The sequence below is a fragment of the Eptatretus burgeri genome, chromosome 15, assembly GCF_056783735.1.
Source record: "Eptatretus burgeri isolate ZD-2024b chromosome 15, Ebu_testis_v1, whole genome shotgun sequence".
Lineage (NCBI taxonomy): Eukaryota > Metazoa > Chordata > Myxini > Myxiniformes > Myxinidae > Eptatretus > Eptatretus burgeri.
The window spans coordinates 21,370,562-21,388,553 of NC_140975.1; the positions used below are offsets into that span (position 1 = coordinate 21,370,562).

Genomic DNA, 17,992 nt, shown 5'->3' on the forward strand with positions numbered 1-17,992 from the left:
AGTACATGTATATACAATGTACATACATGTTGTTGTTCGTCTTTCAGCTGCTCCCATTAGGGGTCGCCACAGCGGATCATCCATTATGATCCGCATACTGATTTGGCACAGGTTTTACGCCGGATGCCCTTCCTGACACAACCCTGGTCGCCTCTTACGACACAGGGATAAGGATTGGGTGTCGCCATGATTCCGGGCTGCCCTACACCCTCTCATAGCACGGCTCAGCGCAGAGCTCCCATCCTCAAGCGATCCTCCAACCCAAGCCTCCGAGTAGCCGAATTACAGGTGCACGCCACTACGCCCGGTATATACAATGTACATACATATCATCTGCTATTAGGATACCATGAACACAATACTTTGAAATTTGAATTTGTAATTCTTTGTTTCTCATTTGTAAATAGTAAGAGCTTAACTCATCTGGCTGGGGCTAAAAATAGAACTCAGGAATCGTGGCTGATCTGCTGATGTCAGCAGTGGATATAGTTACATTCAAGGGAGGACATTTGTTGGGTTCCTTTGGTCCATGTGATGAAAGTTATTGATGCTCCCCTAACGTCAACTGGGAGGCAGTACAAGCTCGCACCTGACTTGGAAAAGCAGATCAAGGACCCATTCAAATCATTTACGTGAAATGTTTTATTACATTGTTATTGCAGTATGTGATATATTTTTGTATTATTAATTTGATTCATAGAACTAATCATTCATGATTACCATGGTGCCCACACAATGCACACACTTCATGCATTCACGACTGTGTTAACAACAGTTTTAAAAAAAATAGAAAATATATATATTTAAAAATACCACTTTGATATTTGACACTTCTGTAAACTTGAATATGCTCTTTCCAATGGTGAACAATTTGAAGTGGTATACCTTGTCATATATTTGCAATCCTCACCTGAATTCCGGGGAAAAATAACATTTAAAATTTTTTTGAGGGATCATGACTGTATTACATATGACTGATTAAGAAAAGTAAACATGTATTTGAATACTACTACCATACAGTTATTACATGAAAAAATTTCAAGCTTCTGGGATGGGTCAATAAAAATGTATGGGGTCTCAAAGTTGGGTCTTCATACAAAACCAACATTTTTTTTCTGGATTTCAATTAATCAGGTCATAAAAATTAATAGAGGTATACAGTGCTCCCTCACCTGTCACGGTTAATGCGGTCGAGACCCACCCGCGATAGGTGAAAATCCGCGAAGTAGAAACCACATATATTTAATTATTTAAATATATTTAAACACATTTTAAACGTATTTTAAACCATTATACAGCATCCACACACTCTTATTAACCTTCCCCACACACATTTAATCAGTTATTTTTTAAAAAAAATAAAAAAATTTTCATCGGAAATGCGACTTCATGGGGCTGCAAAGCCGAAGACCAAAAAATAATTTAAAAAATACTATATTGTACTATAAAATATTAAAAAAACGTATTATGGGTACTGACGTATGAAGATATGACGATGATGATGATGATAGCTGTGCCGTACTGACGACGATGAAGATGACGATGATGAGATGAATGTAGTACTGCACAGCGAAGAAGAGCATTAAATCTCTTCTACTGGAGGCGACTTCTACTCTTCTACTTCTACTTGAAAACCCGCGATGTAGTGAAGCCGCGAAAAGTGAACCGCGATATAGCGAGGGAGCACTGTACTCCGTTATATGTTCGTTTCTTACAGAGCAGTTATAGAAGAATAATCTCTGAAAATTTTCAAGGCTCTAGCATTAATATTTAAAAAGTTGTGGGAGTTTAAAAGTAGCCGTTCATTTTGTGATGCTCGCAACGACCATAAAAATAGGGCCACAACCACATTTTCAACCCTCAATATCTCGGAGTTGACCGCATCTATGGACCTAAAATTTTACGCAGCTTCATTTTGATACCTGGGAACTATTTTATGAAAGTTTAAAGTAAATCTGAGGAGGTCAACTGGGAACATTTTCTTAAATTTGGTGATTTCAGATGGAATGACTCCCCTGTGTTCCTTATTTTGCTTCTTTCTTCCAAATATCGTACTTGCTACCTCCTCAACGTTTCTTCTCTATCCATGCTGTCCACCCCATGCATTCTCTCCTACCCCGCCCCCCTTTTCTATTTCTATTTCTTGTCCAAGTCTCCCTCTATTTTGTCCGACAATTCCGCTATTGGTGTCCCCCCACCCCCTCACTAGTGTTGCTTTTGATATGTTGCATCCTGATCCATTCAGTGGTTCAAGCTCTTCCACAAGCATTGACTATGTATCCAATGTTTTTTGTTTTTTTTAAATGGTAAAAATAAAGACTCCATATGCAAAGTTCACTTGAAGAGCAAGCCTAGTGTTGGCTTAACGGTTAAAGTGGCTGGCTTAAGATCCCAAGGTCTTGGGTCCGAGCCCCTGCGGGCCATTCAATGAACAACAGTTGGAGTTGACTCAGCCTGTCATCATTCCGAGGTCAGCGAAATGAGTAACAGGGGGGCACTGCATCGCCAACGGTCAGAGTCGTGAACGTGTAGAAACAAATGATGGGAATACGTCTGAAAGGAGTTCTAATGCCACAAGGTACTTACTTAGCTGAATAGCCCTCTGGAACTCGGTAGGACCGAAGCCAGGAATGTTGATGAAGGATCCAAGGAGAAATAGACTCCAGACTCAGCAGAAAAGCCTTACCAAACCATGTAAGACACCACGAGGCGTGTAAGGTACCACAAAGACAAAGAAGAGCTCTTTACACACGAGCCACATGAAGGTGACAATATCAGGTGAAGAATCGTTACCAGCGAATCTCTACGGCAAGGGTTGCCCTTTCCAGCACAACACCAGGCACAAAAGATATATATATATATATATATATATATATATATATATATATATATATATATATATATATATATATATATATATATATCTCTCTCTCTCTCTCTCTCTCTCTCTCTCTCTCTCTCTCTCTCTCTCTCTCTCTCTCTCTCTCTCTCTCTCTCTCTCTCTCTCTCTCTCTCTCTCTCTCGGAATGCATCTGATGGACATCAACAAATGGCGGTCATTCGTGCCCAAAACGCCAAGCAGGTGGATCTTTAGCATGGAAGGAAAAGGTGTCGAAGGTATTCGGAATCCGAGTCCATCCTTTATTCCAACCACGACGGAACAACCCACTCGTCACTCTTCCGGATGCATCCGGTTCCACAAAAAAACCCCCCGATCAACCCGAGCTCAGGAATATTTACATATTACAACATGAAAATGATGCCGCTACAGATATAAATTGCACGCAAGTTCTCCTCGACCTTTTGTGAGACCATTGGAGAAGAATTCCACCGAATGATAAATAGTAAGTCCCGTCTCGGTGATAACTCAAGCAGTCTTCTACAGCGATTATAAATCGCCCACGAGGGATGGATGAATGTCACAACCTTCCATTCCGATCGGGGAAACCCCGCCTTTTCCTCCCCCCCCCCTTTTTACAATATTCCTCATCTTCTTAAAACTCAATCTCCACATCTTCATTCTGAACATCATCATTCCAATCACAAAATAAAATGTCAACAAACATTCGTTATGTAAACGAATATCGATTCAATTTAAACATGATAACCAGTACAGATGAATCTGCCGGCGAGGAAAGGCAGACACGCAACACCGACATACTACATAGTACACACACGGCCTCCTGCCTGGCAGACATCTAATCACGGTAACGCGCTTGCAAGCTTTTGTACCTGGTTAACATCTACAAAAAACAACTACCATGGGAGTAACTCACATGATCGTGCTCATGATGCGTTATTACGTCTGTATTTCACTCCATCCGGATGAAATGGGTTGAGACACGAATCAGCATATCGGAGCAGCACCTCAATTCCCTACAGTCGTGGCATGCCTATCTGATGATGAACATATGGAAACCTCCTAATGAGTCGTTAGAAAACCCAGATTTCCATAAAATACGGAAGGAGTTTCACCCATGTAAGTAGTTTCAAGCGAAGATGATTCAATGGTTGTTGCTGCAAGGATTTCCCCCTAAAAATGGTCAAGTTAAACATTGTTTGTTTGTGGGTTACAGCAACTTATCTGATCAAGGCTTCTCCTTTGACATTTCCAAATGATATGTAATCAGTAGGTACAGTTCCTGAAAGCAATGCAAAATGACTTCACAAAGGTAACTCCACATCCAATGATTTGTCAAGAACACTTTGCCAAACACTTTCAACGAAAGGTATCCCAACTCAAGGCATCGTTTCGAATTCGAGTCGGCAACAAGAAAAAGTTACTGAAGGGATATTTGATAATTAATCTATTGTTATTTTCAAGTTAGTTCGAGGTTATTTCAAATACCGATTGATCCTGGAGGGTAAAAAGTGGAAATTTGACAATTGTCGAACGTCTGGCACATCTGGCATGAAAAGTCGAATCAATAAATGCCTCCGAGACAGTATTTGTGGATAACATCACTTGCAGTCAAAAGTTGCGATAATGACACATCACCCCCCCCCCCCCCCCGTCATTCGTTCACTGCACTGGCTCTCTAAATATTGCACGACGTGGCCGGTTCAAGATCTTGTTTCTCACCTATGAGGCTCAAAACGGACTTGCACTTTCATAGGTTAAAGAGCCCCTCATAAGGAAAGTGCGTAAATTTTCTTTCAAACTCTGTTAATGTTAAACATCCCTAGTATGGCACCTGGACCCGCACGCTCTGTGTGGCGCCAAAAATTTGTGGAACAATCTTCCTATTTATAATTCATGATGCCTCATCATTGGACACAATTAAATGTTGGCTTAAAATATGTATTTTTGTTGTTCTAAAATACAAATTAACCCTCACAATTTTATATCTATCTATAATTCCAGCAATGTGTGTGTGTGTGTGTGTGTGTGTGTGTGTGTGTGTGTGTGTGTGTCCGCTGTTTCTCGACAACCACTGGTCCGATCTAATTGAAACTTGCCAGCAATATTGCTGGGGACCTGAGTATGTGCCTTTTCAAGGTTTGATATTAATTGGACAAGTGCTTCCCAAGTTATGGCCATTTATTTACCAACCAAGGAGAGGACACGTTGCTGCATAGGCGTGGCCGTTGGGGAATAGATCCTCAGCCGTGTTCCCCACTACGGGTTACAACATACGGACTTCCGGATAGTGATGACACTGTATTCCAATAATTTCTCGATTTCTTATGCGCATTTATAGATAAACACAATGCCCCAATCCAGTCGTCGTTTACGAGAGCGAAGGAACAGCCTGTGCGGTTGTTTGAAAAAAAAAATTTGGGGGGGGTTTGCACATACGGCCACGCACGTACAGCCACGAACTAGTATTGTAAATTGACAGTAATCTGGAAAATACATTTACACAACCATGCTGAACAGTTTACATTTTTATCCCACTGATAGGCTGGATGTGCATCGGCACCTTAACCAAAAATCAAATGGGCTTGTCCTTCTCATCTCCCCCTCATCCAGCTGGTTTTGTTGTAACTTGTCCACAAATGTTGGAGATATCGTGCTATATATCATTTTTGGCCCCATCTTTCAATGGTGAAGAATCACTTTCAAAAAATTCTAGTATCCAGATCTGAATCTTCACCAAAATCTAATCGATTTGTCCTCGTCGAACACTCAACCTGTCAGCTATATTTCGTCCGAATCCGTCCACAACTTTTTGAGATAGAGATAAAAATTGCGTTTGGCCCCATCTCTCAATGGTGAAGAAATCACTTAAATTCTCGTATCCGGATCCGGATCTTCATCAAAATCGAATCAATTTATCCTTATCAAATACCTGACATTCCAACCAAATTTCATTCAAATCCATCCACAACTTGAGATACCCTGCTTACAGACAGAAAGACAGAAAAACAAAAACAAACAGGGGTGAAAACATACCCTCCGTCCACCTTTGTGGGCAGAGGTAATAAGTCAATGTACACTACCGGTCAAAAGTTTTAGAACACCCCTATTTTTACAGTTTTTACTGAAATTTAAGCAGTTTAATGATTCAATGTACTCTGAAATTAAAGCATAGTACAAATAAACAATTGCAGATAAAAAAAGAAATCATGGAATCGTTTTGTTGAACAAAATTTAATTTAAATTTTTGTCTCATCAAAGTAGCCACCTTTTGCAGATATAACAACCGAACATACTCGTGGCATTCTTTCTACAATGGAAATCAAATATTTCTCAGAAAGTTCTTCCCAACACTGTTGCAGAAGTTCCCACAAATGTGTTTCACTTATAAGTTGCTTTGCTTTCACCCTTCTGTCCAGTTCATCCCAAACCAGCTCGATGGGGTTTAAGTCTGGAGACTGTGCTGGCCATTCCATGATTTGAAGCCTACCGTCTTGTTCTTTTCTTCTAAGGTAGTTCTGACATAGCCTGGAGGTATGTTTTGGGTCGTTATCTTGCTGTAGGATGAACCCCTGACCAACTAGGCGTAGACCAGAGGGTATTACATGGTGCTGCAAAATGCTGTGGTCGCCCTTTTGGTTCAGGGTGCCAGTCACTCTGTGCAAGTCGCCGACTCTGGATCCAGCAAAAGAGCCCCAGATCATCACGCTTCCTCCTCCGTGTTTGACAGCTGGTGTCACACACTGAGGAACCATCCTTTCCTCTACTTGACAGTGTAAAGAAAACCCTGCATGATGAACCGAAGATTTCAAATTTTGATTCATCGGTCCATAAGACCTTCCAGTTTTCAGTAGTCCACTGGCGGTGCTTCATGGCGCAGACAAGCCTCTTTTTCTTATTTTGCCATCTTAGCAATGGCTTTCTTCCTGCCACTCGACCTGTCAAACCTGCAGCTCGAAGTCTTCTCTTCACAGTTAAAACTGAGACTTCCTTACTTTGACCAGTGTTAAGCTGTGCTTGAAGCTGCTGTGCTGTGAGCCGCCTATCACGCAAGCTTTGACTCTCAGAAACTTGTCTTCTGATTGTGTTGTGGCTTTGGGTCTGTCAGACCTCTTCCTGTCAGTTTCCTCCAGTTTCCAAGAGCCTTTTGATGGTGTAGGAAACTGTACTCACTGACACCTTGGTTCTTTGTCATTTCTCAAAAGGAAAGACCTACACTTTTAAGGGTTACTTTTAAGGGTTTAAGGGTTTAAGACGACCCGTGAACCCGTTGGGTTTCCGTTGTGACAGCGGTTGATAAAAAAAAATCATTTCAAAAAATAAATATAAAAATAAAACATAACTCCAGCGAACGATACCGCTGAGGTTGTTTGCATTGATCAAATTCTCCCGAAGAGTACTTGACTGAATCGGAATTGATTTTTTAAAGAATTTTTTTGTTGCCCGATTTGAACGAAACTTGATACTGCACACCGGAGAATGTCTCCGTAACCAGGAGAATGGTGAGTGAGGTGGCCATAAATTTTTTGCGCTATCGTGTACCGTTTTGGCTGTATTTCGGGAACATACATACATACAAGATGAGAGTTTTAGTAATGTGTGTGTGTGTGTATATATATATATATATATATATATATATATATATATATATATATATATATATATATATATATATATATATATATATATATATATAAAATGGTCTGTCTGTCTTCCTTTGTTAATTGTCTCCTTCTCGTCATTATGATAGCAATGTACTACTTCCTGCAGTGCAATATTGTCCAAATAATGCTACAGAGGGTGTAGCAACACAATCTGTTCCAACACTGCTTTTATACAGACAGAGGTTTTGTAACTAATCAACAAAAGTTGGGACACCTGGAAGGAATTGTTTGCATCAACTTTCAAGGCTTAATTTACTTCCGTTGCTGCAGAACAGCTGCAGTTGCTAACCCATTACTTGTTCCCTGAAAAGGGCCTTTTTTAACAACTCTGAAATTTACATTATTTTTCAGTTTTTGGTAAACTAAACTTTTTTTTTAACCTCTGGCAGTTTACCGCTTAGCTTTGTAGCATTTCAGGTTATTCACTGGACTTTAACTGTTTAAATTTCAGTAAAAACTAAAAAATGTGGGTGTTCTAAAACTTTTTACCGGTAGTGTATGTACATGCAGTTTATTTAAACTTGCTATGTACGGTTTAGTTGGTTTTTAAGTAATATTTAGCATTTTAGGATGGCAAGTCATTTTGTTTTTTATTATCTTGCCAAAACGAAGTTTTTGCAAGATATGTGTCAGCATGTATGTTTTTTTATTTTCATTATTACTATGATTTTAGAGTATAAGTAATCCATAAAGCACTCAGTAAATGTAATTAATTATTAGAACGCTATAACAGACCTATCTGATGTTTTTGAACTTGGTCGTTTTCTCAGTGTTTGGCATTTGGTGTTTTAAAAAAAAGATAAGACGAAATGTCTATACTTCTTTTGGCAATATAATTGAGTCAAATACTTTTGAACAACAAAGCAGAAGACTACCACAACAGTCCCCCTCTCCCCACCCTCCCCCTGTCCGAATGAAAGGGGGTGTGCTGTTACGTAGAAGGTGATTTTTTTTTGGGGGGGGGGATATGCAGTCAAAGATCGTGGAAGAGCAAGTACACTGAACGGATCAGGACGTAACAGTCAAAAACAGGACACAGAACACACATGCATGGGGTGCACAAGTTGGACACAGAAAGAAACTCCAAGGAGGGAAAACTGGAAATTTGGATGAGGAGGGATTGGGGTGGGCTTAACAAGGTTAGAAAAGATCATGGTTTAGGATTGAGGACGATCTCAGATGGTGGTGAACAGCTGTTTCGAAAACCTGGAAGGAAGAATGAGATTGATGAGGATGTGGAAGCTGGTTCCATGGGGGAGGGGGAGGGAGTAAAAAAGAAAACAAATGAGTGGAGGAGACCAGTAATCCTGGGTTTAGGTAGTTTCACCAGAAGGAGGTCAATGGTGGACCGTGTGAGCCCTGAAGAAACCCGTGGGGGTGGGACAATGCACAAAAACAGAAGAGGGGTGCATGACCAGAAAGGAAGTGGTGGAAGACAGAGAGACCACTGACCTGTCTATGATGGCACAGTGATAGACCAAAAGACTCCGCTTCATCGCAGGAAATTCCAATAATCTTGAAGGTATTGGTTTCCACGGCATCAAGCTAATCAAGGTGTGAGGCAGGACAGCCAGCCCAGAGGGGAGAGCAATACTCCATCAAGCTGTGGATGAAGGCCTTGTGGCTGAATAGGAGTTCAGGTGTGCCAAGGAAGGACTTTGTATAATGGAGGATGCCCGGTCGGCGGTTGGCTTTGAAGGCCAACTTTGAAATGTGGTTTGCCCAAGAAAGATAATGGCTGATAGTGAGACCCAGGAGTTTGAATGACTGAACTTCCTGAATAGGATTGTTAAGAAAGTAGACAGGAGAGTTTGCCAGACGTTCCTTTCAGAGAGAGATAGTGAGAGTGTGAGATTTGTTAGGATTGAAAGACAAATTCCAAGTGTTTGACCATGTTGTGATTTTTTTTTTCTTCTAAGGTCTGAAAAGAGGAAAGAGGTTGCTGCCTGCCTGTCTGAAGGATGCATGAAGTCACGGCAGAGAGTGGAGACATCAGCCAATAGATAAAGAGGATTTTCCAGAGAGTCAGAGAGATCATTGATGAAGATCAGGAATAGGACTGGGCCCAAAACACTTCCTTGGGGCACTCGAGCCTTGACAGGGAGAGAGATCGAGATGGAAGGAAACCGTTGAATGCCGCATGTTGGCTCCGAGAGTAGAGGAAGGCAGTAAGCAAGTGTGCAGTTGGCCTTGGATGCCAAAGGCAGACAGTTTGGAGAGCAAGACGGGATGACAGTCTGCATCAAAAGCACAAGATATGTCCTGAGAGACGGCCCTGATCTCATGTCTGACATTGAGGGCCTCCATCCGTTGTTGGGTGAGTAGAAGCGGCATGTCCAAGGTGGAGTGACCTCGTCTGAGACCAAATTGGTGATCTGAGGTGAGGTTGTTGGAGAAAAGGAAGGATTTTATATGAACCGGACCATGACCTTGCTGATGATTTGAAGATGACAGGTCTGTATTTCAGGGGATCAGGTTTTGTACCTTTTTTTTATGAAATGAAATTCTCTTTTTCCAAAACATGATGGCACTCTTCAAATCACTGGCTGTTTGTTCCGAGTCAGCCATGGAGTGAAAAAGCACCTGCACCCTCAATCGACAGACAGATCAAACAGCCATCTCACCGAACAAAGTAACCGGTGATTCGATATTTTATGATGTCCATTAACACGTACTGTTGGTTTGTACGTCGTTATAAAAATAAATAAAAAAATGATGATGATCCAGGTAAAAACGTGATCGATTTCACATTGCTGCAACCCCCCCTCCCCCCAGGCTTATAACAACGTAAAATTGACTTGAACCAAGGTGTTCTCTCGTTTTTGCTGTTTTATGCTATTTATTTAATTTCCTTTCTCTTTTGCATCATTATCTGACTGAGACTGTTCTCTCACAGAGGCTGTTAAAGGAGGCTACAGCTGCAATTCCACTGAGGGTGTTCTCCAGGGATAAACAAGCTCGGCTGGCTTCCACCACCTCTATCTTTTTTTTTAAATACCCTATAAACATCAAATAAGCGATTCAGAATTATCGAAACATTGAGAACTTCAGCTTGGAGGTCTAAAACTAATATACTGGCACGATAAAATGATCTTCAATCTCGGATTATTTGCATTTTTTTTCCAATTGAACCGGATGTCGGACGAAACATCTAAATTCCTTGGGAAATGAGGTGGAAGTTGTTGAGAGAGAGGTTATGGAATACGTTTTTGAGAGGGGGGGCATCGCTTACCGCAAGAACCTGGAAAGATGTCTCAAGAACTCTGTGTCCACGTCCTCTCCGTCTCTCTCCACAGGAAGGCGCTGCGTCCGACGCGCCATTGAGGCGGAGGGAAGGACGTTGTCACGGGGGATTCGGCTGGGCGGAGCGTACGCTGCGACGGGGGGAGGAGAGGGAGGATAGGTGGGACGAGGTGTTGTGCGTGTCAAATTTTAACAACAAAAATTATTTTTTCAAAAACAATCGATCATGACAAATGATCGTGCACGTGGTGGACACTTTAAAGGTCGATTGCCGAGCAGCAGATGGGCTGCTCTTTTTTATTTATTTATTTTGATGGGTTTTTTTTTTTTGATGATGGGAATCATTTTTTTTTTTTTTAAATAATACCCTGCTTGCACTGTGAGGTGCATCAGGTGAACAGGAACCTCACAGGTCATAAGACGTGACGTCATCGGTGCCGCCTCCGTCATTGACATAAACATAAGTTGGCACAGGCAGTCCAATCGATCTCAGAACATTGTATTTTTCTGGCATTTGGACGTGAAACGGGGGGGATGGCTCCTCCACTTATTGTGAATGCAAATATGGTGTTTATTTATTTTTCACCAGCCCATTCAGTCAGGCTCCATCCAGCAATGGTACTTAAACCCACTTTCCTTCTCTCCCATAACCGCTATCTACCACCCACACTCCCCGTCGAAGCCTGCTGTTCGCGATAATTGAAGATCTTAAGGTCTTGAGTTTGAGCCCCTGTCGTTCCGTTGAAATAACACCAGGCGGGTTGACTCACCGAGCCATCCTTCCGAGGTCGGCAAAATGATCAGCTTGCTGGTAACAGAGGCACTGCATCAGTCACAGCCACACTTTCAGAAAATGATGCAACCAACAGCCACAGGCTGCATACGAAACATCTCCCCGACACCTTTTATTACGCTGAAGAAATTCCTCAGATCCCCCTCTCTCTCCAATCACCCAATTCCTGCTGTTCCTTCTCTCAACCCTGATTTTCTCATTTTTGCCCCCCCCCCTCTTGCGTACGTAAAAAATAGATTCCCCCTTTAACTATTTTAAGTTTTAGTCACCGATGATGCAATCATGCAGAAGACAGCAATTGGGAAAAGGTTATTTCTCGTTTACCTGAGGTTGCATTGAGAACAATGGATTTTTGTTCATGTAAAATAAAATATTAGGTTTATGAAATGCTTTGGAAAATAAAGACCTGTTTGTAATTCTATTGTCCTTTTAATGTGCACAATTTAACAAGGACCATGAGTCCATGATGAATACAATAAAGTGCCGATATTAAATTAAGGAAGAGCAGTTATGATTTGACACATCAATCTTGGATGATGAGACACATCAATCTTGTATGATTTGACATCAATCTTGTATGAGTTGACACATCAATCTTGTATGATTTGACACATCAATCTTGTATGATTTGACACATCAATCTTGCATGATTTGACATCAATCTTGTATGAGTTGACACATCAATCTTGTATGATTTGACACATCAATCTTGTATGATTTGATTGATCAATCTTGTATGATTTGATGCATCAATCTTGTATGATTTGACCATCAATCTTGTATGATTTGATACATCAATCTTGCATAATTTGATACATCAATCTCGTATGATTTGACGCATCAATCTTGTATGATTTGACGCATCAAGCTTGCATGATTTGACGCATCAATCTTGTATGATTTGACGCATCAAGCTTGCATGATTTGATACATCAATCTTGTATGATTTGACGCATCAAGCTTGCATGATTTGACGCATCAAGCTTGCATGATTTGACGCATCAATCTTGTATGATTTGACGCATCACTCTTGTATGATTTGACGCATCACTCTTGTATGATTTGACACATCAATCAATCTGACCCAGGAAGGTTACTTTTCCTCCTACCATCAATGAATGGGGGTCCCGAATGCTTTGCACCAATCCCGTCATCCGTTGAGCTGCCCTGTGAAGGAGTGTGCTTTCAGTTTTCTTTGTGGTTTATGTGTTTTGCGGAATTAAGTGTTTTGCAGTGGCCGGAGTGCAAATCCTGCCGCCAACCTCCTAGAAAGGAGTACCGAACTGCAGGAGGACATCTGCAGACATTTTGGGCACCAGATATGGATGGCTGTTGAATCACAAGGAGCTCTTGTGCCCTTTGGCCTTGATGGAGAGAGGGATGACTTCAGAATTTGTCTTATTCTGCGTACGTACTCTGCTGATTATTTTACTCATCTTCTGTTGTTGCTGGGCTCCGTCTTCTTGAAATATTTAAATGAGCGTCAGCTGCTGCTACTTTGTGTGCGTATGCATGCGTGTGCGCGCGTCTGTTTCTCGTTGGTTGTTATCTCCATTTGCGAGTTTCAGGAGGTGAGAGGGAGTTTCAGAACTCAAAATCTTCACCTAGTGGGGCAACTTAGCATAACCATTGTGCATTTTGTGAGGAAAGCACCAAATTTGGCACACTAGTAGCCCATCATATTATGAACAGATTTGGATATTGGGCCATCTCAAATTCAGCCGCTGATGGCTGTGGCAGCCATTTTCCACTGCCATCAAAAATTTGAGATGGCCCAATATCCAAATCTGTTCATAATATGATAGGCTACTAGTGTGCCAAATTTGGTGCTTTCCTCACAAAATGCACAATTGTTATGCTATATTTAGCTAAGTTGCCCCACTAATCTGGTATTTTTGGTAAAGGATTCATGATTCATGAACCAAACTGTGAAACTTCGTTCTCATCGTCTCGTTCCAAGGGCTTTCAAGAATCTTCACTGAACCTCTGACAGCCTCCACTTGTAGCTCATTTGGAGTAATATTCCCCGGAATGATTTTTAAACACTCAGTAATGGTTTTCATTATCATTCTTGTCATTCCAACTATCATTGGTGTAATTCCAGCTTTCCTCAATTTCCAAGTTCTCTTGACCGCATTGTTCAGATCCTGTTATTTGGTCATTTTCCTGATTTCTGCATCATTTAGTCCAAAGTCATTGGGAACTGAAACCTCAATCAACAATGCCGAATTTTTCTTTTTGAGTTTGATTACTGTCCAGACACAATGCTTTGTTTGCAATGTTCACACTTGATGAGATCATTGTGTGTGTGTGTGTGTGCGTGCGTGCGTGCGCGTGTGCGCGTATGCATGCATAACATTTCTCTACTTATTCTGCTTTACTCCTGTTTTTATCTTAAGCCTGGTGTTGGCTTAGTGGTTAGAGTGGTGGCTTGGGATCCCAGGGTCCTGAGTTCAAGCCCTGTTGGCTGCTGAATTAACACCAGGGGGTTGACTCAGCCTGTCATCCTTCCGAGGTCGGCGAAATGAGTACCAGTGTACTGGTCCCGGTGTATGCCCCGGTTAGAATAGGTGTACCATATCCCTGTGTGTCGTAAGAGGCGACCAGGGTTGGTGTCAGGAAGGGCATCTGGCCATAAAACATTGCCTCAAGAAAAAGCCAACCCCTGCACAGCAGGGAAAAATGGCTGTAAAAACGGTCATTTTTATTTTTTTATTTTTACTCCTGTTTTTATCTTGATTCATCAATGGATGGATGACCCGAACTTCAAATCCAATAAAAATAAATCTGCACACTCTCTCTTGTTTTATTTTTTTTTGCCTAATACTGTAAATAATACTGCCTGTAAAATTATCTGTCAGTGACCTCTTGAAGAAAGGTAACAAAAAAACATATAATGTATCAACCAATCGGTTTCCATCCGGCTTCAAAAATGTTGAGATGCTGAACGGGCATATTCTGCTGGGTCAAGTCCTCCCTCGGGATTGCACAGCTCCTAATTTGGTACATCCTTTTGTACAAAGCTTTTTTAGAACATGCATCTGCAACCAAGCATCAACACCTGTGCTTGAGTTTGACTGTGGGAACGATAGTGTGTACACGAAGCGATAATGAAACACAGAATTTAACATTTCTCTGAAGGTTATGGCACCTCCCCCTCCCCGATTCAGTGTTTGTTCCATTCGGGGCAATGAAGGATCTATATATGTGCACATTCATTTTATTAGTTTTTTTTTAGATGTCCTTGGTAAAAATATCAAAAAAAAGAGGAAGCTTTTTATTCTTGTGCTTGTTGAAAGCTCAAACATGGGAGGTTGTACTGTATATTTCTTTATAGCAGGAAAAAAACATTTTTCGGGAGTGATCAAGACGGCGGTCTGTTGCCCCCAACACCGCTCGGGTTTAATTATTTTTGTCTGATTGAAAAAAAATTATAATTTTCCAAAAGGTTTCAATTCATTTTAAGCAACTTTTACTGAATTTTTTTTCTCTCTCAGAGAAGCATTTCCTTGTTTCAGGGTGGGACATAAGGCCCAGTCACACCTTGACGTTTTAGCCAGCGATGGCAACGTATTAAAATTTATGTAAAACGCTGGCTTACGTTGAACTTTTGATGTTTTTTTTTTAAAGATTCGGACGTATTCATAGCGACTTGGTCTTATGTATAACGCATTAGTAACGGATACAGAACGTTTCGTTGTGTTATAGATAACTTATACCAACGAATGCTGAACCTGTTGTCGGCCTACACAACCGATGCCCAACGATAGTCTAACTTAGGCATAGCGCGTTGCACGCATCGCCGACGATGTCGTGACGTAGCCTATTAAAAGGCTGACGCACAACGATTCGAATCATAACTGCCGTAGAAATGGAAGTGTCAACATCGCAGTCGCACCTTGGCGATCTTGCCAGCGTATGCCGACCTAAGAAAAATGTGTCTAAAACGTTGGGGCACGTCAAATACGGTATGAGTAAGTTTGGTATACGTAAGCCAGCCGAAGAAAAGTTTGAATAATGCTGCAAATAAGTGTCCTGGCCGTGGCCGTGGACGCTGACGCAAGGACGATCCATTATACCGATGTCTTTCAGCCTATGAGTAACTTAAAAGTAACGTCTGTCGACGTGTGGCAACGATCGCGTAACGTGCCAACAACACATTAATCATAGGTTAGAAATAAGTTTCGGGTACGCTAAACATTACCTCGGCGTGTCTCCACTTATGATTAACTTACAAGTAGCATGTGTTGACGTCTGTCAACGATCACAGACCGTGCATACAACTTGTGGCCAGCGTAGCGGAACGTGTGAGTCATACGCCGGCATACGTCGTGAAATTTCAAGCATGCAAAAATTTGATGACAACCGAAAAGTACAACGTTTAAAGCCAGCGTACAACGACGTTATGCAGTGTTTTTTCAGCGTGCTCTCAATGTTATCAAAACTTACCCATAACGTATTCAACGTGTGCCAGCGTTTTAGAAAAAAAATTCAAAAATCAGCATACGTTGGCTAAAATGTCAAGGTGTGACTGGGCCTATACATCCAGAAAGACAGGCAGATGTCATTAGCCTATTATATATACTGTATAGATAACTCTAAGCGTTTAGAAGATAAGTCCAGCAGAATATGTCACAAAGAGAAAGGAGAGACTTAATTAAGGAGGGAATTGATGTGGAGGATTCTATGTGGATGGAGATTAACGATTGGAAAAACAATAAGATACTTGTAGGATGCTTTTATAGACCTGGTGAAGGAAGGAAAGGTGGTTGACAATTCAGAAAGGCATGTGATAATGGGAGAGTATTGATGATGGGGCATTTTAACTTTCCAGGGATACAGAAGAATCTAGATAATAAGCGTATGCGCTTATTTTTAGATTTAGTGGAACACATATGGTTTGTGCTTATTTTCCATGTGCGCTTATCCACGTTCAAAAAGCCATGACACGTGCTCATAATGGTAAATATTCTTCACATTGTCTGCATAGATGTCAATTTTTATGTCATTGCAATTTTAATCGTCCGTACCTCGGAAAAAAACGACTAAATACATTTTCAGTCCTCGAGCACGTATCTGTTTAAACTCCGCAACAAGTTCGTTTTTCCATGCCCGGGTAAAGCCCGTTTTCCGCTCCCTTTCTTCTTCGAACCTTTTTCACTCTGAACAAATATTTCCTCATTCTTCAACATTCGCCTCAAAGTTCTCGGGTTAAGTTAGAATTTCTTGCACGTCTGGTACTGGTACTTACAAGAGATGTAAAACGCGATAATCTCAATCTTCTTTTCACGGGTGTATGATCGATGCTTCACTGGCGTGTCCGTTTTGATTGTGATGAAAACACCCTTTTACGGCTCTTTCTAAAAAATAAAAATAAAAGCCTTGTTATTATATGAATCTCTTGTAATTACCAGTATCAGACGTGTAAGAAATTTGGATTTAAAGTTTATGTGCCAATAAAACCGAAATACTGTGGTGTTTGAGTCGATAATATTTTCAGTTTTCAAAGCCTTACTGTGACTTTCATATGCGCATATTTTTTCAAGGAGAAATAAAATATGAGGGCCCATGTGCACTTATTTTTCATGTGTTTATATTTACGCATTTACTTCTTATCCAGATTCAACTGAAATTGGGTCCAGGAATAGGGAAAGGGCAGAGCAGGGGAGATTTCCTAGATCTCGTCCAGGATTGTTTTTTTTACCTCCGCCACTGAAGCTGAAGGAGGTTGTGTTTTCACCCCTTTCTGTCTGTCTGTTTGTCTGTTTGTCTGTTTGTCTGTGAACAGGATATCTCAAAAAGTTGTGGACAGATCCGGATGAAATTTTGTCGACAGGTGGGTGTGTGACAAGGCCGAACTGATTAGATTTTGGTGACGATCTGGATCTGGATTTGCATCCGGATCCAACTACTAGAATTTCTTTAAAGTGATTCTTCACCATTCAAAGAGAGGGCCAAAAACGATATATATATATATATATATATAGCACGATATCTCAAAAAAGTCATGGACGGATTTGGATGACACTTGGTGGACATGTTGGGTGTGTGAGAAGGAAGAAATGATTCAATTTTGGTGAAGATCCAGATCCAGATCTGATAATTTTTTAAGTGATTCTTCACCATTGAGAGATAGGGCTCAAAAATGATATATAGCACAATACCTCGAAAATGTATTGGGCCAGATATGTTCTCGTGGATCAGGCATTACAGGGCAGAGGTATGCACTCTACCGCGTGCCCTTCTAGTTAACCCAGATTTTAGATAAACCGATGAGGTGAATGCAGTGTTAGACCTCCTTTTATGATCCCAATATGGTCCCAATATGGTCGAGATAAGAGAGCTTTTAGGATCAAGTGACGATATCATTGTATGTGCAAGAATTATGTGGATGGTTAATAAGGGATTCAGAAAAGAATTTGGGAACTTTTG

The 17,992-nt window shown here is 41.0% G+C and overlaps 1 protein-coding gene across 4 annotated transcripts in view; it reads right to left on the bottom strand.

Moving 5' to 3' along the window:
* The window catches only part of THADA (THADA armadillo repeat containing), a 202,531-nt gene extending 191,648 nt beyond the window's left edge, over positions 1-10,883 (bottom strand). For all 4 annotated transcript variants that reach the window (XR_015051759.1, XM_085857381.1, XM_085857384.1 and 1 more), the window contains exon 1: positions 10,757-10,883. Coding sequence is in view for 3 of the 4 variants with exons in the window: in XM_085857381.1 (XP_085713507.1) it covers positions 10,757-10,845 (89 nt within the window). In the remaining variant the exon portion in view is untranslated. The remainder of the gene's footprint in view (positions 1-10,756) is intronic.
* Between the last annotated feature and the right edge of the window lie 7,109 nt (positions 10,884-17,992).